Source organism: Mycteria americana, chromosome 4 (assembly GCF_035582795.1).
Source record: "Mycteria americana isolate JAX WOST 10 ecotype Jacksonville Zoo and Gardens chromosome 4, USCA_MyAme_1.0, whole genome shotgun sequence".
NCBI lineage: Eukaryota > Metazoa > Chordata > Aves > Ciconiiformes > Ciconiidae > Mycteria > Mycteria americana.
Window position 1 is genome coordinate 47,719,550 of NC_134368.1, and position 25,811 is coordinate 47,745,360.

General features: G+C 41.6%; 1 protein-coding gene across 5 annotated transcripts in view; it reads right to left on the reverse strand.

Moving 5' to 3' along the window:
* RAPGEF2 (Rap guanine nucleotide exchange factor 2) overlaps positions 1-24,033 on the reverse strand; it is a 192,488-nt gene extending 168,455 nt beyond the window's left edge. For all 5 annotated transcript variants that reach the window (XM_075500363.1, XM_075500362.1, XM_075500364.1 and 2 more), the window contains exon 1: positions 23,549-24,033. In XM_075500363.1, coding sequence (XP_075356478.1) covers positions 23,549-23,617 — 69 coding nt within the window. In that variant the 5' untranslated portion in view covers positions 23,618-24,033. The remainder of the gene's footprint in view (positions 1-23,548) is intronic.
* Between the last annotated feature and the right edge of the window lie 1,778 nt (positions 24,034-25,811).

Below are 25,811 nucleotides of genomic sequence, written 5' to 3' on the forward strand. Positions count from 1 at the left end.
AATTCAACAGCTACACACCACTGCAAAATAGGTATTTTTCTGGAGTTGTGAGCCGTATTAGAAGAGGGTTTTTTAAATCATGATGCAACAGAAGTGACATTTTGACTACTGAAAGGCAGACATTCCTTACATGACCCAAGAGTAGCTTTAATTTTCAGTCTATGCAGAATAGTTTCATAAGAAAAATCCAGCTTTTACCGATTCAAGTATAAATGAGAAATACTGGTGCACATTAGGCCATTTATTAACTTTTTTAATAGCCCCTACCCCCTGTTCCAAATCCCTAATTCAAAATTTTAAAGAAGCAAATCAAAACAGAGACTTGCTATAGCTACATCCATCTCCAATCTTTGCAACTATTTTAACATTAGTGATCTAGAAAAACATTAAACATTAAAAAAAATTCTTTCGAAAGCTGCACAACTACTATTGAGTCCACTTGATTAATTCTGGGCCTTGAAAATATCAGCAATCTAATACAAAATTTTAATAGTAGATATTAACTAAAGAATTTTTGGTCGTCTTATAGAAGGTTATTTATATTCCACTTCCTGAAATGGAAATTCAAAGTTTCCTGAGAGAAAAATGTTCATGACTCACTGTGGGGGTTTTGCCAGATACATCCCTTTAAATCTGAGCAAGTCAGGCAGTATGGGTAGCTTATATAAATCTGAAAGAAAACATTTTCCTCAGGTTCCACCAACGTACTGGTTTCTAGAGTTCTACTTTCCATCCAGCACAACTTATACTTCCCGAGCAACAGCACAGAAGTAAAGGATGTCTCAGTAATTTTCAGTGTTGCACAATTTCTAACTTAGAAATACTACAGCATTGACTTCTTGGGATTCAGAAAAGGTATTTCAGATGGGAACATAGGGAAAGAGAACTTGCAAGACCTGAACAAAAAAGCAGAACCAATTTTGGTTCATGTCCTCCTTTCTCTGTTCTGAGGAAACACAGAAAGAAAATTTAATAGATGAAGTCTTTGCAGCTTCATTTAAAAGATAATAAATTAATTCTGATAGCCTCAGTTGCATTTTCAGAAAAAAACTTTTTATTAGCATATTTGCAACAAATGAAATTCACCAAAGTGAAACATGGTTTAAAGGCAACTCTACTAGTTCAGGCAACTTAAGAAGCTGCTGTATGACTAAATAAAGTATATTTTTCTGTTTAGCGGGTGAAGGAATTTCCCCTCCCAACGCCCTAAAGGCTTTTGATGCATTTTTTTCCTGTTCGTCGCAGAACTGATTAATAGCTATGGCTTAAATCCAGTGTACAGTTTTGGCAGCTGCTGACGGACCACTCCATCTACTTGCTGCTCCCTCTATTTGCTACGCACAACACGTGCTGTTAAATGCATGCTGTCAAAAGCACTAAAATGATTCACTTTTAAATCTGGTAAATCTAGATCATGACTACTTAAAGAAGTTCCTTCTTAACTTCAGGTGTGGAAAGCAAGCAAATGTATAAAACACACTGTCAGTTTTCCTGTCAAATTTGGCATGCCAGTTTTCAAAGGATATAAAAAGAATCATCAGGTAAAAAAAGTTATAACTTTTTCCGCTTTTACAGAGCAAGCTTTAAATAAACAAATTGCAAACCCTCCTATGAGCAACAATGCAGCTACGAAAAACAAGCAAGTCTTAGGACTAATAGAAGTCTATTTTTTGCCTCTATAGTTTAGACAAGCAGCATTGTCTCTAAAATTACTGTTTAGCTATGATGGAAACAGATCTGTTTTCAAATTACCACAATATAACCTCTCTCTCCAGTGCAGTTTGGAACCAAGAATTAAGAAAGAAAACTTTATTTAAGGTATTTATGTATTTATGAACTTTATGCCATGATTTTATTTCAACCCCTTGCATACAATACAGTCTTTGAGAGAACAAGAGCATCCCAAACACAAATACGGATCCTACTCTTAACACTTCAAGATCATTTAAAGTCAGAGAAATGCTTGGTTGTCTTAGATACCAAGGAGTGAATATATTTCATTTCTAATGGCAACAAAAGGTTGAGTCTTTGTCAGGTTTTAGATTATGTTTCTGTAAGGAAACTATAAGACTATAAGGTTTACTAAACTAAAGACTGTAAGGCTTTACTGTAAAAGAAGAAATTGGGAGTTAATGGAGATCTTGAAGTTTTATTTACTTTCTTTACTCTTGCAAGTTAAAAGTTTTATTTCATGTATTCATTTCGGATGTTGCTTCTGTTTTGAAGCAGTGCCAGCAGTGTATCCACCAATGCCAGCACGGATAACTTCCTTCAGTTTTCTTTTGGTTTGCCTGTTTTTAAGCAAAGAAGAAAGAATGTAGGTGTATTGGGTTTGCGTGGCAAGGTTTTGGTAGCGGGGGAGCTACAGGGGTGGCTTCTGTGAGAAGCTGCTAGAAGCTTCCCCCATGTGTGACAGAGCCAATGCCAGCCGGCTCCAAGATGGACCCGCTGCTGGCCAAGGCCAAGCCCATCAGCGACGGTGGTAGTGCCTCTGGGATAACGTATTTAAGAAGGGGAAAAAGCTGCTGCACAGCAGCAATTGCAGCCGGAGAGAGGAGTGAGAATGTGTGAGAGGAACAACCCTGCAGACACCAAGGTAATGAAGAAGGAGGGGGAGGAGGTGCCCCAGGTGCCAGAGCAGAGATTCCCCTGCAGCCCATGGTGAAGACCATGGTGAGGCAGGCTGTCCCCTGCAGCCCATGGAGGTTAATGGTGGAGCAGATATCCACCTGCAGCCCATGGAGGACCCCATACCAGAGCAGGTGGATGCCTGAAGGAGGCTGGTACCCCACAGAAGCCCGCGCTGGAGCAGGCTCCTGGCAGGACTTGTAGACCCATGGAGAGAGGAGCCCATGCAGGAGCAGGTTTGCTGGCAGGACTTGTGACCCCATGGGGGACCCACGCTGGAGCAGTCTGTTCCTGAAGGACTGCACCCCGTGGAAGGGACCCACGCTGGAGCAGTTCATGAAGAACTGCAGCCAGTGGGAAGGACTCGTGCTGGAGTCCTTGGAGCCCATGGAGGACTGTCTCCTGTGGGAGGGACCCCACAGTGCAACAGAGGAAGAGAGTGAGGAGTCCTCCCCTGAGGAGGAAGGAGCGGCAGAGACAAAGCGTGATGAACTGACCGCAACCCCCATTCCCTGTCCCCCTGTGCCACTCAGGGGGAGGAGGTAGAGAAATCAGGAGTTAAGTTGAGCCTGGGAAGAAGGGAGGGGTGGGGGGGAGGTGTTTTTTAAGATTCAGTCTTATTTTTCATTATCCTACTCTGATTTGACTGGTAATAAATTAAATTATTTTTTTCCCCAAGTCGAGTCCGTTTTGCCCGTGACAGTAACGCGTGAGTGATCTCCCTGTCCTTATCTCGACCCACGAGCCTTTCCTTGTATTTTCTCTCCCCTGTCCAGCTGAGGAGGGCAGTGATAGAGCGGCTTGGCGGGCACCTGGCGTCCAGCCAGGGTCAACCCACCACAGTAGGTCTTCCATGCAAGGATGCTTCATCAAAATTTGAAGCTCTTGCTTGTTTTAATTGACATTAGCAGTGTTGCTTTCAATTTCAAATTGTCACAACCAATTTTTAAGCAATAAAAGCTTGAAGTATCAGTATTTACAGATACTATATTGCAGATACCTGTATTTACAGATACTATATTGTCAGTGGAAGAGGGACAAAAAGGTTAACTAGCTCCCAATTTTCCCCCTACAAGCACTGTTTTGTAGCCAAGCATAAAAGTACAGAAAGGTTGTTTATCTTATTAATTTACTAAAAGTATATCTGGTCTCCCCATAGGAAAATTTTATCCTCACCCCCAAACCATACAATCACGAATCTATGGATTCCCCCCACCCCCCGCTTTACAATAGCAGCACTTTCTTTTTGAAAGACATGTCAGACTAGTAAGATCAGAAATAATACTACAAAAGACCCAGCCATCCCATGCCCCTGCGTATCCTCCTGAAATATGAAATAGTCAGTAGTCCAACCTTTACTTTTAAGTCAGCCTGCCTAATGGTTTCATACAGCAATATTTATCATCTTAGCATTCTTCTCTCGCCCTTTTTGCTCTCCAAATAGGGTTCATAATGAGTTGCACCGTATTTTTGTAATCTATTGGAAGAAGTTAGAGGACTGTTTCAGTTTCTTTTACGAATAGCAGCATAGTGAGACGAGACACACCTATTGACATCGCAGACGTCCAAAAATTTAGGAACACCTGCAGATCAGTTAGCTTAACAGTCGTTTAATTCATTGGCGAAGTAATACTTGTACAGGAAGATATCAAGGAGACTGCAAACACTTCACTAAATTTCGTGAAAATGAAAGCTGTTATTATCACTCCTACACTCCCTCTGTCTCCAGACAGGTCTATAAAAAGAACAGCCTGCAAATGCAGTCAAACCTAGCTGACACGAGCGGAGACATCTGCAAAAGCTGCTTTGCCAGTACAGTTTATGTCACTTATCAGAACAAAATGAGTATTTGGTGATATGACACCATTAAAAGCATTTTTGCTGGTGTAAGAACTGATCAGAGCATAAGTTAGGATGGTACCACTGTACAGATAAGCATCACTGACATTTCTCTTCCTTCTGAGAATCCCAGTCGAGACATAAGAAACTCCCACAGCTACAGTACTGTATGCAATTTACGTATGACACTATAGCCTCTTAAGTCAGTGGAAGAACAGCTTTGCCAATACAGTTCATTTAAATCAAGGAGTTGCTAAAATCCGATTCCAGTTAAAGCACACTTCTACCTGGATCTGAATGAGAGCAACAAATGCCGGGTGGAAAAAAACCAAGCCAGAAACAAGTTAAAAAGCTGGTCATATTGAAAAAGCCCTTCACTCTATTTTGCAATAAAAGATATTCACATACTTGCTTCTGTAAATTAAAATTAATGAGGTTATCTTAAAACTCAACTCTGTTTTCATTAAGCAAAAAATGGGCCGAGTCACTATGAGCTCAAGTCCACCACTTTCTCCTTATATAACCTTCCTCCAAAAGTTACTTTCTTCTGCCACTACTGTAAGTGAAACAATATGTCTTTCTAAAGAACCACAAATCAAGTGCCAAGTGGCTGGAGGGGACAGCTAACAGAGGGGGGGAAAAGGAGCTACCTGGAAACATGCACCACGTACTCTGACCTCCTATCCTCTTCTATTTCATTCCTTTTCCTATATTACCCACCTGGGGCTTAGCCTTTAAAAAACCACCAAGCTCTTCGACATCGTTCTGGTAAAGCGGTTAATATTCATCTACTACACGTTAAAATGTTGCACAAAGTAGTACCTACTCTGTTGGCTATTAGGCTGCTTCTTGTGAACATCACTGCACTCCATTATTTAACAGCTTCTTCAGCCTTCAGAAACTGTCTGGACTAGTGGGCTGTAGGTTAACAACACTTAAAATGCCTGCAGCTAATTTCCAAGTTGTGCTGTCCAAGATAGCAATTATTGCCTATGTTATTCTTAAATATTAGCCGTTGATAAGATATGATACAACATACACTTTCAAGCTGCCCATCACATTTCTTTTGCATACGAACGCTTTTTTCCCCCCAAGTAAGCTACACTAAGCTTCTGAAGAGAAACAGGACAAAATATCGATACCAAATTATCTTTCTTGGATTTGGATAATAGAGGATATTCCATTAGGAAGAAAAGGTTATATTAACATGGAAAAACACTAATTGTATACAAAATGTATTCTACAGATTTACACAATGCTCTCTTCATTCTGAATTAAAAAAAATTACAGATGTTTCTTTCAATAAAAGCCTTACACAGACAGCAGAACAGCAGTGCTCAGGTTGACGTAGAGCATCTCATCTACACAAGCCTCACAGAGAGAAGAAGAAGAAGAGAGAAGAAGAAGAAGAGAGAAGAAGAAGAAGAGAGAAGAAGAAGAAGAGAGAAGAAGAAGAAGAGAGAAGAAGAAGAAGAGAGAAGAAGAAGAAGAGAGAAGAAGAAGAAGAGAGAAGAAGAAGAAGAGAGAAGATACATCCAAAGATAGTTTCACTAATAATCATTTTTGTCGCTATTAAGTTTGATTGGTGAAAGCTTTTATCTCATCTTCACAATTTTGAATATTTTTATAGGCTAACCATGGAGACCCAGGAACCCACTGCATTAGCTACTGAAGACTACACGATCCTTATACATTCATGTAGCAAGTCAAATCACAGGGCATCCAAACATCTTTTGTCATCCTTAAAGAATTGGAAGATACACAAAAATCTTTTTCTCCTGGGAGTGTTAGAAGTAAGTGCACATGGGTGGCAGAAAGACAGGGTCAGATAAAGCAACTGTGGCATTTTAAAATTAACTTTTTAATGACTCAGCTAATTTAAATGGCTCTAAGGTCCTTCCAAACAGCAGCCTACCACCAGTCCCATCAACAGAAGAGCCTTAAGATCTGCCTTGTGAAACAGGCAACATCTTTCAGCTGTCCACGGGGTAGCAATTACGGAAGAGCAGTACAGTCATAATGTAGAAACACCAAAAAGGCTTTTTTATCTAAATTGCTATCATTGGAAGTACTGTAGCTTCCAGTGATGCTCACAGGAGCTGGACACAAAAATACACACCAGAGGGTTTAGCTATAAGAAGTCAAATTGGCTGGAAAAAAAGAGCACTCAAGTCCTCTGCTCATTCTCCCAGCTCTAATGACAATAGAGCTCAAAACAGCCTGGCATCAAAGCATTTGCTTACACATGTAAAAATATACCTTTTACTCTCACTCTAAGTTTACATTGACTACAAAAGCATTTCTTAGTATCCAGATCCACAATTTTTCCCACTGCTACTTTGTCAAGTGCCAAACAAGCAGCAGCTAACAGAAAATGCACGAGATAAAGCTTATTTCTCAAAACTACATAGAAATCCAATTAAACTCCTTCAGCGTTCCACTAAAAGTTATTAATTAGTACTTAATTCTGGACGCCATCTATATTTTTAAAGCTGGCATAATGTTGGAATAATTTACTTGCCAGCTGATTTTCCAGATTACAGCCTTAACAGACCAGGGCAAAGATTGACAAACTGCTACCCACAACCCCAAATATGAAATCGCAATTTGGAATGTACATCCTCATTCTTACACTTATTTATGGGATTTTACACTCCTCCTACACAAAGTGCAGAAGTTTTGTTTCCTTTTTTAAAGAACATACTTTATTTGTTGAAACTGAGGATAATTATAAAATGTTACATCTATATTAATAGCAACTGTAACTCACACTGAAGACAGACACCATAATGAGAACAAAATAACAAAAAACACTCCACAACTGAACATTTAGAGCATATTCCTGTTGTTTCAAACATTTCATGCTATCAATCAATACAATTTCAGTGTAGCTAAGTTAGTTTCAGTTGCCATAACTCATTTATTCTTAATGCAAAATAAAACAAAACCAAAGAAACCGCACACACCCCACAGGACAGCAAGGACATTTTCTGCATTTTATCCAACTGTAAACAGATGTTTGAATAGAATTTTTTAAATATAAACACAGTCAGAAACCATTTCTAATGTGTGTCATTTCAGTATCATGTTGTTATTACTGGGAACTTTATTTTTTAATAAAAAGCAAATGTAAACCACAGACTATCGATTAAATATAAATTTCATAAGGAACAAGCCAAAAAAATAATCCAAGTTTTGTTTTGGTTTTTTTTCAATTTCAGCATACTAAGAGATGTTAGTGCAATTGCTCTCTCATCCTTCAGATTTTGACAGTACATGGGATTTATAAAAGGGGCATTTTTTAGGTTGGGGAAGGAATCTGTCCCTAAGCAGCAAGTACACTTTAGTGATTATGACAGACTGAATTCCCATTTATCCCTAAAGCATTTTTTCTTGCATTGTTCAACCAAAGTGAATAATTTCAGAATTTTAGAAAGCTGAATCTTGGCAGCACAAACCAATCAGAAATAAAGATCCCCACACAGAAATGCCTGCAATTGTGAGGAGAATGAGAAGAGAAGCAAGAATAAACAGTAAAATGAGAAGAGTAGACAGAAAAAGAAAAAAAAAAAGTCACAGTTGATACTAACAGGGAGATTCTCAATTAGATAAAGAAAAAAGCCTTCTGCTCATCCAAGAAAGAGAATTAGGTGATGGTAGTATAACATGCAAGTTGACATACACAGAAGACGACCCACTATGTGGGTGATGCTGTATTAAGTAGTCCAACATTTTTTCTGTATCTGGCTTTTTATCAGACCACTATCTCGCCCCTACCTGGAAGCTTCTCACTCCATTCTCTGCACCTATCTTCGATCAAAAGACAATCTTCTGGTTAGCAGGTGGTCTCACACATCACTTATTTACTCCCCCCCCCCCCTTTTTTTTTTTTTTAATGTCAGGATAAACCTTTACCAAGTTCTTCACAGATCTCCTGAGAAGATTAACTAAAATGGTGAATTAATTACCTAGGAATCATTTCCTTTTAATATTCTCAAAGTAAAGAATTTATAAGTGAATTAAGTCAGAATCTATTTGAAAAGCTACTGTACATAAATGTATGTTCCTGAACAGCAGGCTCTTAACTAAAATTTTCTAAATTACTCACAATGGCAGCATCTTCAAGGTTTGCAAGTGTACTCCGAGCAGGTTATCCTCCAGAGCAGCCGCAATAGGGGTATCACAGGGGCCATACTGTCCTTAGAGCTGGAATTTGCTGAAATGCCTCAACGTCAACAACCCGCTGCTGAACACCTTTGCTCTGCCTGCAGACCACCACGTGCGATGGTCTGTCACTGGATGCACTCATAGCTCATCTACAGAACAATTAGATCTTGCGTTTACAACTACTTACAGCCACCACTTTGTCATTTTCTTCTGAAAAAAACCCAGCCAACACATCCATCTCAAAAGGTAAATGTCTATTCTGACACTTTAGAGAGAATTCAGATACTAAACTAAGAAACAGAGTAGCAGATGCGAAAAATATCATCTTCAGCATTCAACACGTGGCCTCTCGCCTTACTTTACAGCTACCAATTCCACTCATTAAATTGAATGCAAAATTACTTGTTTTGACCTGCAACCTCATTGCAGTGGTTTCAAGGCCAACTTTCAACAGGCAGCAAAGCACCAAAAAGATGCTAACCACCCCTCTACATTTTACAGCTAGAAGACAAAACACAGAGGTTAGATGCTAAAGATTTTTTTGTCTTAACTGTAGGTCCCTGTTATTTTACAGGGTCCGCAATTAGGAATACAAGAAAAACATGAAAGCAGCTTAACTATTATGGTGACTATTTGAAAGCAAAAGAAAAGTTGTGAAAACACAGAAGTTACTCTCCCTCTGCAGAGTCTATGGAGGATTTTGGCCAAGAAAAAAGGAGCAGGTCCAGTTCACAAGCCTCCTGAGCCCTGGGACTCGCATCAAAATGACACTTGGTTTTTTTATCCTATCGCTTAGTTAAATACAGAATTAAAAATTGATATCCCAGTCATCAGGGCAACAAGAAGGTTAGAAGCAGGGTGAATATAGAAAAAGATTTTGTTCGTGATTGTTTCTTAACAAATGCCACACTACCTTTTCAAATAAATTTAAAGTAGTCTGGTCAGTACTTTGAAATTCAACAGCTAAGAAAACTTTCAGACATACAGAACTGGCTTCATAAGCCTCTTTCAACTGGCACCCCACACTGAGGACGAGATTGTTAAGCAGTGACAATTAAATTCACAATTTGTTTTCTTGAAACCTGTTCAAGACAACAGATTGCGCAGTCTCTTAAAAGTAAATGCAAAGTAAACACAAATCAGGTCCGTTATATAGTTATACAACAGCCAGATACAGGAATCTGAAGTGAAACAAAATGTTCAACTACTGTTGACAGTCCTAGTTCTAAATGCAGTTTAGTTTGCTGCATATGGAAGTATAAAACAATATAAAACAAAGTCAAATGACAAAATAGTCATTATAGACTATATAACATACTGTGAAATCTGTATTCCAAAATGGAGGAGTTACTGGTTATCAGTAGTTTCAATAAGTACATAGGTTTAAACAAATTTTAAAAAGGGGAATGTCACAAGAAGACTTGGGGGCAGTTCCTTTGTTTAGTTAAAGATTTTAATCATGTCTTCAAATATAACTTCATTTTAAATTCCTTATAGCAATAGTTATTCCTCAAAAGTACTTTAAGGTACATGCTTGCTGTAAGTGGTCATACCACAAGCCTGCAAGTTCAGTTGCTCTGCTGCATACACAGCAGTGCAAACTTTAATGACTAAACAGGGCTGCCCGTGAGAACTCAATCCTGAATTTAAGACCTTGCACTGAACCCCGACTACAACAAAACCAGTTATTTAGTCAAAACCATTCATTGCACTCCCACATCTTTGCTGCCCTCAGAATTGCCATACTCTCTCAGGACTGGTTTAAGTAATTGCCTTTTGTTTACAGCTTGAGGAGAACCTCTTCCATACACCAGAACTCGAAAAAAACTTCATGTGTTCCATGACCACGTGCTTTTTATTCTCATCTCCTTCAAGGTGGGAGAGATCTTTCACATTTTAGGTCCTCCAGGACCTTAAATGGTTGGTGGAAGCATAGGGAATGGATGAGCATCTCCCCAACACATACACATACTCCTGTTTAAAAACGAAGTCATTAAGGTCATCTGAAAATCCACATGGGACATAAGTCCTACCAAACAGGATACATCCTATGTTCCTCTGCCTCCGTATCCCAACCCACATGTAGACTCTATTCAAAGCAATAGTCATTCAAAATAAAGTGGTTACTGCCTTTTGCAGTAACCAATTTTAATCAAACAGTCACATAACTGAAGAGGAGACCAAGAGATGATTAAAAGTTTCATTTTTGGAGGTGAAGCAGTATATGCCACAGTCAGAGCATGAAATCTGCAGAGCTGAGGATCTGTGTTTCATTGTGGAAAAATACTTTCTGTGCAGTTCCTTTGGGGAAGGAGAGGGGAGAGGACATGCCAGAAAACCACAACAAGTAGCATTTTTGGAGGAAGGCTCTTCCTGACCTTAGCTTTCAGATAAATCCCAAACTCAAGACATCTATAAATAGAAGAAACAGGAAAAGAAATCAAGTAAGATATCAGATGTCACTTGTATAAAGCAGAACTTCCATTTTTCCTTAAAAGAAATTCTGATACAGTTTTCCTAAAGCAATGCAGAGTGTATAAGTAGCCATATCTCACCAGCCTAGACACCAGCCCTGCTATTTCTTCGTTATCTCCTGGCTCATTTTACAACTGATTTAGAAATATTCTTCACTACTGTTCATAAATAACATTCAAACCTTTTGAAACACTCAGGCAACTTACCACAGACTCTCAAAACCATTTTAGCACATTAATTGAGTGTAACACATTATGGTATGGTCGCAATACTTACTAAAAGTGTCTCATTTTTTTCTGCCGCTTTATGGGTTTCACAAAGTTGGCAAGTTCTAGCTGCATTATTTCCTACTGAAACTAAGATTACCCTGGAACAACCAGGGTAGGTATTAATTCATTATGTGTAGTTTTAAAAAGTTATCTTGGGAACGGCATTTCAGCAGCTATCTAACAGCAGAGGTGACAGGCCAATATTTGGCTGACGAACTGTGACAAGCACAGTCTAAAAATAAACAGCAATGTATGAGGCAGTAAACATCACAAAGCTATAGCCAAGATGTTTGGTTTGGTTTTTTGTTTTTTTTTTTTTAAATGGAAACCTCACACAATAAACCAAGATGCCTTGTGAAGTTACCCACAGCTAACAGAAGTAATACTTCACCTAAAAGCTATTTATAAAGGCTGGGGTAACCATTACAGCACCTGTTTCAAACAAACCTCCTTTGTTCAAAAGAAATGTAAGGTAACTCATACCCTGGAACATGGGCCAATGTCAACAGCAAATCTAACTGGATTTTTGTAGGTTGTGTCACAATAAACTGTGTTACTTTCGTCATGGCTAAAGGTTCGTTTACTATCAAGCCAAGATGGACCGTAAGAAAGTGCCATTATTTTCTCTTTACTTTTAAATTCACATAGAATATGCATTCACATAAGAACATTAGACCCTGAACAGCAACGCTAGTTTATCAACCCAATAAAGTTAGAAATTTGACATATGTCCATTCTGATGAGGACAGGCTGAGGGTATTTGTACTTTTTGTTTTAAAAGTGGACAACAACTTGTATAATGTACACTGTATTGCAATTCGTAAATAAAGAGGAGTTTACTTCCCACTCAGAAATTAATGCACGTGAATGAAAGCATTAGCCAAAACCACCCTGCTGTTTCTTTCTAAGTACTCTCCTAATAAGAAAAATATCTGAAGTGATGACTTTAAGGCACAAAATTCAAAACCACCACCAAGAGATGTTTAGAAAGGGAGAAACTACAAGACATCAAATTAATAAGACAGAGCTTAAACCATTGTACAGGGCTAGGTACAAAGAACAAGTAAGAGATGGGAGAAATTAAAAAAGATTAATAATTCACCTGGGAATTCAGAGACATACCATCTTCTCACGTGGATCAAAAAGAACTATTTACCACAAATCTCAAGTTTCTTTGCTTCAGGTCCTTAGAACTGCTTTACAAAGCTAACAAGGCCTTTATACACCACCATGTCACATGCACAATCATATTTTCCAGCAATATCCAGTAGTCCAGAAATTTTTCAACTACTAAAGCCTTATCCCTCTATAAGTTACCTTGAATAAGAGAGTCTTACCAGCTTCTTAAAGGGGATTTAGGAGTAATGGAGACCAGCTACCCATCAATATTCAGTCTGGTAAAATAAGAGCTAGGAGCACTAAAACAGATAGCTACCTAAGATACGGCAGAGATGGAATATACTTCTCTCATCCACCTCGGCAAACATCTACAACAACAACTATCATCCCTCCCTTGGCATCGTTACCTCAAATCATTCTTAATAGCTGAGCTGGAATCGTGTTGCCATCTGATAGTCGTTCAGTGGCCTACGACCAAGGAGTTGGCATTTTCGAACTAAATCATAGCGAATTAAAGCAAGGCATGGGCGCTAATTAGCAGCTTTCAGCAGTAACAGAGAAGCCGTGACAAGGATAGAAACTCAATTACCCTCATTCCAGCAAGCGCCTGTTCCCGGTCAGCATGTAGCTGGCGGGGCCACTTGTGTTTCCATACCTACGGTGCGTGTGAAATACTTCAGCCTTCAGCTCAGACCACTGCGTGCTGTTCACACAGGGGTCTGGGGTTTGTGTGCTTTTTGTAACAAATACGTTATAGACCCCCAACAAATTTGATGTACCATCTAGAAACGTGTACAATAGATTGACGGAGAACACAAAATGCAACTCGGACTGAGACCCTCACAACTACCTTTCCGTAATTCAGAGTGAAAACTGCCTCACTGGGAGTGTTTACCATCTGCTCACTACCTCCTTAGCAGGGAATATATTCAAACTACTTAGCTACTCCACTAAGAAAGAAGAGTTTAGAGAGAGAGAGAGCACACCTGACCAGCAGTCACCATTAACCAGTGCAAAATCTTATTTCTTGTTTCATACTCAGCTAGAGCATCCTCCATTAACTATACCCCCATTTATTGTTTTTCTTAAGACACCTCTGCTACTTGTTCCTTTGAGATTACAGCCAGAAAGGAACGTACACAATCACACTGTACTTCTCCATGTTCTCAAAACGTATTTCATCCATGAGCTAGATTAATATTTTACAAAAGAACAGTACTAATGTAATTTCAATCGATGGGCCACTTACTGCTTTCACTGGAGAAGCTGCCAGTCGCTAACCACCCTCAACACGAAAAACACAATGTGCGTCAAGATCGACTACATCATTTCGGCTTTCAGCATTTTCTTATGACTTTAGTAACCGGGATAAAAAGCCCAACCACACAAAACTTCTTTGTCACACGTTCTGCTTCAGCAGCACCCGGCACCTGCATTTTTCTTCCAGTTTTTGAATCTTTTTGGAGCCTCTGGTTCCTCCAGGGTCGAGGAACGATTCCGCAGGCAGAGCTCCCCAGCAGGACCATCAGTGTGGGCACAGTCAGCCCCCTTCCTCTCACTTTTTAATAGCAATGTTTTCTAACCAGCTATCACAGAATCCAGCTATACTTTAATAATATCGTCTCGTCTGCTGTGGGGCCCGCTCTTCCCCGATGATACAACTTAAGACACTTTCACTACATTTTCATTTTGCACTTGCTAACTTATGAAGTTCAAAGCTACTTCAACACTAAGTACCATCGTACATACACATGGTAAAATGCCATGACTTCAAAATATTGACATAGATATTTAAACAAAAGTGCGTCTTTTTTATTACTACAGCCATGCCACCTTCACAAACCGAAGGAGCACGGGGGTAGGAGTACGCGATCGGGCACTGTGGCTGCCTGCCCCGCCGCGCAGATGAGGGAGGGCACTTCTGACACCCACAACGGACACAAAGAAGTCTGTAATATTGCATAGCCAAGCCTCTCCCTCTCTCTCGGTTCAAAATGTATCTAAATATGTTCTACCGCATACGTTGTGTATTCCGACATGTCTTCTGACAAATACTGGAAATCCACAAAACCATTCAAAGAGTGCTGGCTACTCACACAGTTGCAACATACTACTGATTTCAGCAAGATTACATATTTTGAGAAAATGTTCTGGGTGGGTGAGGGAACGTTTTCCTGACAAGATTAAGCACTTATCTCAAAGTCAAATCAAAAACATTATAGGGTACATATTTTAGGTATGTCCCAATAGATTTCAGATACCAAATGGAAAAGTGTGCATGTCTCTTAACCTGCGTACCAATAAAATTCCGTTTCACTTCACTTCTTTGTTTCCCCCAGGAAGAGAGCACACCAGCATCCATTTTTCAGCTACCATACAACAAAGCAACGTAAACACAGACAAGATTCAGTATTAGCAATACAAAAATATGTCAGGCCTTAGCATCTCTTACCCACCCAATTCAGTGCATGCAAAGGTAGTGTTACTACCCCGGTTTACCATTGCTATATTTTAATGGGGAAAAACCTTAGAGAGCTAGAGACTTATTACAAAAGCTTCCTTTGATGTTAATCCTCAGAACAAACAAAAATGGAAGACTCCTCTCTCAAGAAGCATATTGCACATATGCCTCATAAGTAAAAAAGAAATTCTCATTTTAGGAAATGTATCAAGAATAAATAATCTCATAACATTCCATCCACTTTAATTTCTTTTTATACTTCAAGATAGTGTTTGAAAATGGAGCACCATATACTCTCTGGGGGAGGTTAAGCTGTTTCAGAGGTTCCTACACACAACCATAAGCATTTATTCTCAATCTTGTAGCGCAAGTCTTCACACCTTCAGCCAACACTGACATTCGGAGCCATAATCTAAACCAGACTGAGTCACTTAGATTTTAGAAAGAAAAAACCCTCACACACCACCTCTCAAAAATAAGTCACTTTTCTTTTGTTCGGCTAACAAGATTGTATCACTTATCCTGTTTATATTGTAGCCTCACAAACAGTTGGATCGACACAAATGAGGCAGCAGAGAACATCAGCATGGGAAACAAAGCTCTTAAACAAGCTTTGCTGCTAGAAAAATACAATGTACCACGAAAGATTTAGCCTTTGGTTTCAGCAAGTCAAATCTCAAGCAGAAGCTTCTCCCAACTGTATTGGTGGTACAGCCTTGTTTTCCCATCAACTGCTTACAAACCACATTTGCGTAACCTCCTATCTCACCCCTCTCAGTTTTGGTTTATTTTTTGCTTAACAGGACAAGAAGTCTGAATGACTAATTTCAAATGGAAAAGACTACCAACATGTTTTCCCCCCAACTACAGAAAAAGTAAAATAAAGATGGGAGACAAGAGTATCCTTAAAAATACAGAACTGCAAATATAAACTGAAAAAAAAAAACCCAAACTTCAAAAATTTTAAAGCATAATCCCACGGGGAACAGGATCCATCTTCCCCTTTGGAAATCAGAAATAACTATGAAATAAATGGGGTTTTTCTATTATTAAGCCAAGTTTATTTTAACTTTAAGACATACAAAAAGCAAGCAAAGAGAAACAGCTTGGTAAAGACAATCAACAACAGGCATGCTCAACCAATGTGTTTTCCATGAAACTTAATACCCTTTCCCAGGTAATTTACACTGATACCAGATGCATTTTCATTGTGTTGCTTGTGTTTATCAGAATACATACAAATAAGAGAAAAATGAGGAAGTCTTGCTATCCATAGAAATATTAATACAAGAAAATTCCTTCAATTTTTATCAGTGCTGACAAGTAAACGCACGCTTTTTTTTTTTTTTCCCCCCAAGAACATTTCAATATTTTAACCTTATCTTATTCCTTCAGTGTTTTGATCAGGTAATGATATACATGCTGCTCATTATTGTTGGCCAGAATTCTTTAGAACTGCTGAAAATCAACTATTAAATCACTTTTATTCAGGTCAGACAAGACAGAGGTACACAAAGAAATACATCTACAGATATACGGGCATAACAGAGATACCCAGAGAGAACAAACAGCTATTTTTAACTCCAAAACAAAGCCGTAAGAAAAGCACTGCAGTAGGGCTCCTTTCTCTCCCTTTCCAAGAAAGGCAGTCAACTTCACCAACTTCAGAAAAAGGGAAGCGGAGCACCACTTCCATTTCGAAACTTATTCAAATACATCCCTTCATGCAAAATATATCCAGCAAATTAAATCTGCAACACTGGCTGCAGCAAACAAGGCATGCAGGCTCAGCTGCCCTTCACAAAGCATCTTTGTAGAGCTATCTTTCTGCCAGCGCTCCTTTTGAATTCCCAAACAATACCTCGCAAAAATTAGATCTCCTACTGTGGGAAAGTTCCCAAAACACAAGCCAAAATATATTTTCTCATGAGGACACAAAAAACCCTCAATGAGGAAGTCAAAGTTCTTACAATGACTGTTCAGTATACATATGGTTATTCCTGAAACATGCTGACAGTTTAAGTAGCAGCATTCTGATTTAGGGGAAAAAAAGCTATCAAAATCAGATCAGTAATTCATCAGAACGAATTAGTAGCTACCACTCAATAATTTGCATAAGCATACAGACTTTTAAAGACTTTTAAGCATACAGATTTTTAAAAACAATGGAATTCAAGAAACAATTACTGTTTTCACAAAACCTTAGCTAACTTCTATTGTAATAAGCATAAAATAAATTCAGCATCTTCAGAGATCATATTTACATCATCTTTTTTTCCAGGTACAAAGTGTTTTCCGTGAATAACCTCATAACCCACAGAACTATATCTTCCTACTAAGGAAAAACATGATTTTGGGAAAATGCTTGTGTGCCATTTACTTTTGTTGATCTACCCTTTCACGCCCAAGACAAGAACGAACTATCAGTCTTTTTTGTCTCCGAAGTTCAACAGATGATTTTGCTTATTACTAGCTTTAGCAGAAGGGCAAGCCTAGCCGTGGCAATCAGTATTGCCTTGCGATAACCCTCCTCTACCGTAGCCTCCCCAGCAGCACCGCTGGCTACCCCCTGGCTCCCCAGGGGGGTGAGTGAGGACGGGTGGGACGGTGCTGTCCCTTTGGCACCCGTGAGGGTACAGACACACGCTCCTACGTCTGAACAGCACGTTAAGAGGCAAGTAGACAAAAAAGCTCGGGCTGAGTGGAAGATCCCTGGGCTTTAGGCCCAGCACTGCTCACTTCAGCAACTTTCCTAGGCAAGATTGCCGCGGAAAGGCCAGGCAGCGTCGTTATGCTCCCAGCTTTTAAGTGCAGGAGAGTATGTCCACAAGGCTGTCAAAAACATGCTCACAGGAACATCCCCAGCCTGACCCCCATGCAAACACTTCTGCAGCCACAGCAGGGCAGAAATCAAAAGCAAACTCCACCAAACAGATAATTAATCAAGTAGGAAATTACACAGAGCTTATCGATGCTACAGTTAAACCCCCACTTTCCAAGTTACCTACTTTCAAATTGGCTCCGATATGTACAACAGCTAACCAAGCTGCAGCCTTCTGATGTAATGAGAAAGCAGACAAGTGTTTAGGACAAGGCTTCAAATCGGCTATTTCTACTCTATAGGCGAAGGCTTCCTGATCACACCGAGGTCCTTGCAAGCGTTGGTGAAACTCGTATTACTACAGGATACAGAAACTGACAAATGCAGAAAGTACCAGCCCTATAACAGGGGAGAACTACTGCAAAAGAAATTAAAAATTCAACGTTCTCGCCGTTCCCAAAGCTCTTAGCAACAAAGATATGAACGGCTATGGGAAAATGCACCCTCCGTCAGAAAGACTGGGAAATAAACATATTTTCTTTCAAAACAAACAGGATACTGAGCAGCCAGTTGCAGTACATACCCTTAGTTTTGGGAAGGACATGAAATTTGGTGGTGGAAGTTCAGAATCAGACATTCCAGGGCTGCTTCGACAGACTGAGATTACAGAGGTCGCAAGAAAACTTGAGCTACACAAGGGTTTTCAGGTTTAGTTATCAGCCACAAAAAGATGTATTCATACAATTAAGTTTGTTGGGCATGAAATTATGCTGCATAGTAATACTAGCTCGAGAGAAAGAATTAAGAGGAAAAAAAAAGTATACTTACTTCAAAAATACATTCCCTAATATCATTTCTGTACTAAACAAATACATTACTTGCTTTGTCAGGTAAAGGTCTCACTTTTTCCAAATAGCTACTTTGGTTTTTTATCCTCCAGTTAAGTGCTGAAACACAGCAAGAAAAACCTCTGTGGCCATAGGTCTATGTATACACATGTCTATTATAACTTCTTACGTTTTATCTGTATCCATCTCCCCCACTTACAGCCCAAGAGACGCTGAAAGACACCACTTAACTTACCGTTCATCAGCCACATTCTGGGGATGTTAACCATTTTGAGCAAGTTTCCAAAACCCTGCAGCCTCTGGAGGGCTTTTTTTTGCTCAGACTGACCACCCTTACAGCTGACTTTATGATGGCACCTTGACTTCAAGCCAGCTGTCAAGCAAGAGGAAAGTGCACGGACCAAGAACTCGCCACAGCCTTTCTTCATTAAGCTGCGTTACTAACCACGCTCACAACGTTAACACAAAACCTAACAGGCTCGTGCCCACACTTCAGAATTAGCTACTGTAGACAGCAGAAAGCCTGAACACCACCGTGGGAAGTGCAGTTAGGAATCTCATTTTGTTGGCCAAACGGGCTACCCCCGAAAAAACAGAACGCCAAACCTTGCAAACTGAAGCTACTCCTGAATAACCCCATTACAAAGCCCCAAGACGCGTGATGGCAAGACCATTGTAACGATGTAATACAGCCGAGCATCAGGCATCGGCTGTCAGTGTCCTACACTTTTCAGGGCCACTGAGAACCAGCAGGATAATTTACCAACAGAACCAGTTCTCAGCATTATACTGCTGTTAGCAGCACGATAACAGGGGTTATCTTCCTCTTTAAATACTAGCATCAAAAAGGTGGTAACGTGGTAGCATGCTGACAGTAAAAAAAACCTGAAACCAAAACTCAAGCTCCAAAATACTTGTTTTCCAAATGAAAAAAATCCCAGATAAACCCTTTTGAAAACAATAATGTTAGTCATACTTGATATACATACACACAATAAGCCTGAACTGAAAGACCAAGTATAATCCTTTATGCTAGACTTGCACGTAAAACACTTACTTTCTATGATCCCATGAAACTAGACCGCCTCGTATTTATTTGCTAAGAGATCACTATAGCAAGAAGGAAATGTTCATTTCTGGCTTATCTGAAGATTGCACACAATCATGCTATCAGTGGTCACACGTATAAAAACAACACAACTGGGCAACAAGCTGAAAGTTTATTTGGAAAAAGCATAGGTACATCCTATAATTAAACCATTGTTCCTTTTGAGTGCTCGAGAAGGGAGTATCTACTCAGCAGTAGCATCCTGTTTAGATGTCTTCTGACATTAAATGACGCACTAGTATCAGACTAAGGCCTACCGTACAGTTCTCCCCTCTCCCCTTAAGATGTGGTCTGATGCTCTCACTTCTCTGCTATTCATTACTACTGTACTGAATTGCCTCAATGTAGCACACCGGCAGTTTCCAGAAGAAAACCTTAGGCACCTAACATATATAAGGCATACATTAAAAAAAAAAAAGTCTTCCTGCAGACGTCAGTACATGGCATGGAAACAGTGAACTAGTATGCGGAGTTCCTGAGCTAACTAGTTATTCACATACCATGCCATGCAAATGAGTTGTTAGGATAAAGAAAGAGATTAGGGCTCCGTTTCTCTTGTTTGAAAACAAAAGCAGCCCTATTTTTTCAGATTAAGCTACACCAGTATAAAACTGCATGCTTTCTAAGATGGCCTATGACACCAATAAGAATTTGTTTTGAAAAGACTTAAAGCTATAACAGTTCATATAAGATGACATTTGGAGAAGAAAAAAAATAGATCGCTATTACTCACAGCTTAAGGGCATAAAACCATTTGTAATTTATGAACATTTAGAAGTTAGATTCCCCAAAGTAGTTAAATTAACTTCCTAGTTCATGTCTTCAAAGAGAAAATGAATAGTTTAATAAAGCAATTAAAGAGGAGAGCTCTGTTACACAACAAGCATAAAGTACAGCCATGTACATATTCTTTTTTTTTTTATTTTTGAGCTTCTTTAGTCAAAGGAGGGTCGAGCTGTAATTCACAAAATTCAGAAAAACTCTGTAAGCAAGGATACACCAAAGAGATACAAAGCTAAGAATTTTCCAAAGCAACTGCAGAATACACTGTTTACCTGCAAAAAAAAAAATCAGTCCAGTCCAAAATTACCGAGATACTTTTGCACTACAGAAGTTCATGCAAAGTTAAGTTTGCTTTCTCTGACAATATGTATCAGATCTAGCAGTTCCCAAAGCTGTACGTACAAATACGAGTTGGCTATCCTACTGTCACTCCTCTCCTCTGAGCCCGCAGTGAAGTCGTTTTGCCAAATGTGCACCATCACAATCCAGGGCGAACAGTAATGTCGAACGCATATTTACCTCCTCGTGATTTGGGAGAAGCTGAGCCCCAATTAGTTTGTTAACAGAAGTAAGCAGCAAATATGCTACTAACATACTTCTCTTGTTATTTCCTGTACTGACATGCATATGAGAAATATATTTTCTCTTTCCAACCCTCTCTCAAACTTTAAAGATACCTCATGACTTCTCAAAAGCCAAAATTAACTATCTTTACAAGATAGCATTGCAAGGAAAGGAAAATGCAAGTAAAGAGACAATAAAGCATTACTTTAGTGGAGGAAGAAAAAAAAAAAGGTCTTTGTGTCTTTCTATATAAAGATTTTCTTTTTTGCTTAATGACTGAAAGATGATATGCATAAGCATATTTCTTTCAAATTCCAATACTGTTGTAAAACAAAACTGAATTTCCAGAACCGAGAACCAATATGAGAAAACTCTTCAACACGCACAATTCGACATGAGCCGTTCACAAAAATGCCAACCGAGTTTTCTGCTGCAAGCCCTGCTCTCCCCAGCAGCAACAGGAGGGCACGCCTGATCACCGGTTTCAAGTATTTCCAGTGCTAACAACACATTATGTTTCCCACAAATTTGGTCTTATTTGTGGATTATTTTGGCCAGTGTCAGCTTCGTGGATTTAAGGGTGGGTTTCTTTTCCTGTGGCGATTGCCACAGCAGGCTTCCAGTCTGCTGATTCGGGAAGTTTTACAGCATTAATGCAGCCCTGGTGTTCCCGATTTAGCTCTCTGCTCCATGCCCTTCACACCAGCTTTATCCCTGCATTCGGGCCGATTTCTTCACTGCGTCATTTCTTACTTTCTGGCCTTTTTTTTTTTTTTTTATTGTTACCCCTTCTAGAGAGCAGGGCCGACCGGCAAGGACAGGAGAAAGTTTAACAGCTCACATGGCACAGATTGTGTCACAGGGGAAGCGTCGTCCCCCAAGCCCAGCCTGGTGACCCCACTACCTGACCAACTGGTTCCTGAGCATCTGCCAGCGTCACTCCTCCTGAACAACCGACCATCCTTCGATAACCATCTCCCAAGGCCAGACACGGCCGGCAGGCTCCCCTGGCTGGAATTTATGCCTCTGCCAGCGCGAGGGACCTCGCTACGAGTTTGCAGAGTGTCCTCCCCAGGAGAGAGCACTCGGCCTCCTTCAGCTTTCACAACACACTGAAGGGCTGGGTCCAGCACTGAAGGCAAACAGACATTTGGAAAAGGTCAAACAAGGACAGAGGAACAACTTTAGCACCACAAAAACACATTCCAGAAGCAGTTTGGGTTTTTTTTTTTTATTAAAAGAAAAAAAAAAAAAAGGAAGATTTGCTAAAAAGACACACTGAATACGATGCCTATGCAGTCAGTATATTTTTCCATGGGAGTTTTTATCTTCTCACACGTATTCCATGAGCACGAGGATAAAAATAACATTACCACAATGACGTATCTATAGTAGGAGGAATGACTTCTGGGTGCTGACCGAAAGTCAAGGTTTCCTCTTTGCCCCCAGTTTGAAAATGCCACCAGCCAATCAGCCGCCTGCCCACATAGCCAGCAATGCCATCCCTTCCCCAAAAACAGAACCCAGGGACTGCTCAGAGCAGGGCAGGCCTGGAGAAAACAGGGCAGATGGCACTACGACTCCAAGCAGAGTAACTCCTTGTATCATTAGCTATTGAACCGCGGCCTGATGGGGGGATCAGTGTAAAGCTTATTAGTCTTTAGACAGCTAGCAGCAACAGCCACTGCAGCAACCGTTCGGGAGCAGAAGGAACTCATTCAGTTTAGTTGTTTTTCAGGTCATGTTAAGTCAAAATGTTTCTATACGTCCTCCAGTCCCCCATTTAACCTTTCTTAGCCTCTCCAAGTGCAATTACACTTACAAACAGCTTCGACTCGCGCACTCCTCTGACAAAGAGGGCTCCAGGAGCCCGGCGCAGGTATCTAAAAAATTCCTGCCTGGTGCCATTGTGTAAGGATTTCACCCTACTTCGGAGAGCAAGGGCTTGCCAAGAATACCACTGACCTCAGCCCCAACATTATGAAACAGCGCTGCCAGCTCCAGGCAGCTATGTAAAAGTAGGGACTGGATTCACATCCAGAGCCACGGCGTACTGCGGGATAGTAACAAAACAAAACCAACCCAAACCCCCAAAATTACTCTCTAAGTGCATCTGCCTTTTTACCGGAAGCAACCTTCAAAATAAACTCAGCTGGCGTTTCTCCCTCTGCCTCCCCCCACCCCCAAAATTAGGCAGCAGGGGGAAAGTTGTTCGCGTTAATGCACGGCTTCCCCTCCGGGAGCTCGCCGCCCGGGCACTCAGCGCTGGGGGCTTGGGGGCGGGGGTGAAACCCGCGCCTGAGCCGCGCCGCTCCGCTCCGCTCCCCCGACGGCGGGGCCGCGGGGCTCCCGGGCTCCCCGCCGGGCGGGCGCGCTGGCGGAGGCCGCCCGCCGAGCACGGAGGGCAGCGGGGCGGCCCCCCCCGGCGGGAGGGCGTCGCGGGGTCCGGGGGAAGGGGCCGCCTACCTGGGCGCTCCTCTCCGCCGGGTTCTTCATCACCGCCTGGCGGAAGCTGTTATCCACGTAGGACGCCATCGCGCCCCTCCTGCCTCCCGCCGCCGCCGCCGCCTTGCCCGGGCTCCGCCGGCGCCGCCGCCCGGGGAGGGGATGAGGGAGGGCCGGCCGCGGCCTGGCGCTGCGGGCTGCGCGGCCGGAGCGCTGGGCGAGGAGCTGGGAGGCGGCGCGGCGCGGAGGCACCGCGGGCTCAGCAGCGCCGCCGCCCGGAGCAGGAGGCGGCGGCGGCCGAGCCCCGCCGGTAGCGGCGGCGACAAGGGCTCGGCGCTCCCTCTCTGAGCGGCTCTACGCCTCCCGCCGGCCCGCTCCGCCGCATCCCCCCGGGCACCGTCGCCGCCTTTCTCCTCTTCCTCCTCTTCCTCCTCCCATCCGGCCTGATGGGGGGCTCCGCGCCCGCCTCGGCGACGGGGAAGTTGCTGACTCGGGGAGGCGGAGCGGCGGGGGGGCGGGTCGGGGCGGGACGGGAGGGGGGGGGGGGGGCGGGTCGCTGGGGGCCGCGGCCGGCGGGGGGACCCCGCCGGCCGCGGCCCCCAGCGACCCGCCCCCCTCCCCGAGCAGCGGAGCCTTAGCATCCTTCCCCCCCAACCGCCCTGGGAAGCCATCTCTGTCGTTTTTAACCCCCAAAAAGAAGACTGACCGGCTGCCGCCATCGTCCCGAGGGACGCGCATCATCACGGCTTCGGTGACGGCACCCTATGTATCCATAGGGTGATGAGCAAGCTGGACATACAAAAAAAGGGGGAAAAAAAAAAAAAAAAAAAGACTTGGTCTGCTGGAGCGAGTGACTCCCTGCTTTGGGGAGGCCACCTGTTGTCACTCTCCTCAAGAGCAACCCGGATCAGCCGGCTGTCCCCTCTGTCGTTGCTACACGGGATAAAAACGAGGAAGGGAAGGGTGTGAAATCTTGAGGGTAACACTTTTCGGGGGGTTATCTAGCGGCTTCTTCTCACGTGAACTTAAGTTTTTAAAGAATAAAGGTCTTGCAACATGGCTGATTTTCTTTGTTTACCACGACACCGAGCACGTCTCAACAGCAGCTTGACAAATACGAACCAGGGAAGTATTATTAATGTGCCATTAACGGCAGTGTAATACTATTAATGTATTTGCTTTTACAAGCGACGTGTATCCTTTGCTAATATGGATCACGCAGTGTAAATAATGTCAACGTTAAGAAATCTGCTTGATTTCCAGGAACTAGCAGGGGTTTACACATTTTAATCACAAGTAAGGTAGTGTAATTTTTATTTGCAAAAATTCACGGGGATAACCATGGTTTTTTTCTTGCACAACAAACACTGCTGCTCTCAGGAGAGAAAATCTTATGCTGTTAGACATAGATGGCTCTCAAACAGGCTGTGTCTTCAGACAGTGATCTACTAAACTTACCGAATTTCTACATATGGTTCATTAACAAAGATAACTCTCTGGGCTAATCCCACTCATATGTGTCAGCAAAATATTTTTGCAGCTAATACCGGTAATTCTGGGCAGACCATGGGAAAAGACTACGGAGGGCTCCACATCCCGACTACATCTTGCTTGTTGGTGCTTATTAGTAGTCCTTATGGGGGATTATTTATTTTTTTTAACTAACAGATTGAAAATGTAGTGTCCTTTGCCCTAAAAAATAACAGTTTTAAATATGCCTCGCATTCATCATCCCGAGAGTATCATTTCTTCAAATTAATCGAGCCTGCAGCTATAGCAAAGTGCCAGCTTTTCTGCAGCTCAGCTTACCAACCCGGAGTGCTAAGATTCCCTTTTTTTTTTTGTGGGGCATATGTATAGGGCGAGTGCCGCAGGAATGTGAGGAATGCTCTCCTGGGCTCCGCTCCTCAATCACTTCAGGGCACCCATTCCCTCCTGCTATAGACCAGCTTGCCTGACATCTTCATATCTCTACATCAAAACAGAGCTACCCACTCTATTTTAATACGCAATTATCTTTCATTTCAGACCTATTAGCTGTAACAGCATCAAGTGAAGTGTTTTGCCCTGATTCATTTTTGTGGTGTTACCTGGTAACACAATACCTGTGATTCACAGCGATATTTACCTTCAGCCGGTGGGGGTTTGGGGCTCCGATTGTACCCCGATCAGTGTAACAAATCTCCATGGTTATAGACATATGTCAAAGGCCTACCACATGCCACGTGAATTGTTAGAAATGGGAATGAATGAAAGCTAGAGAATTAGGTACAAACACACTCAA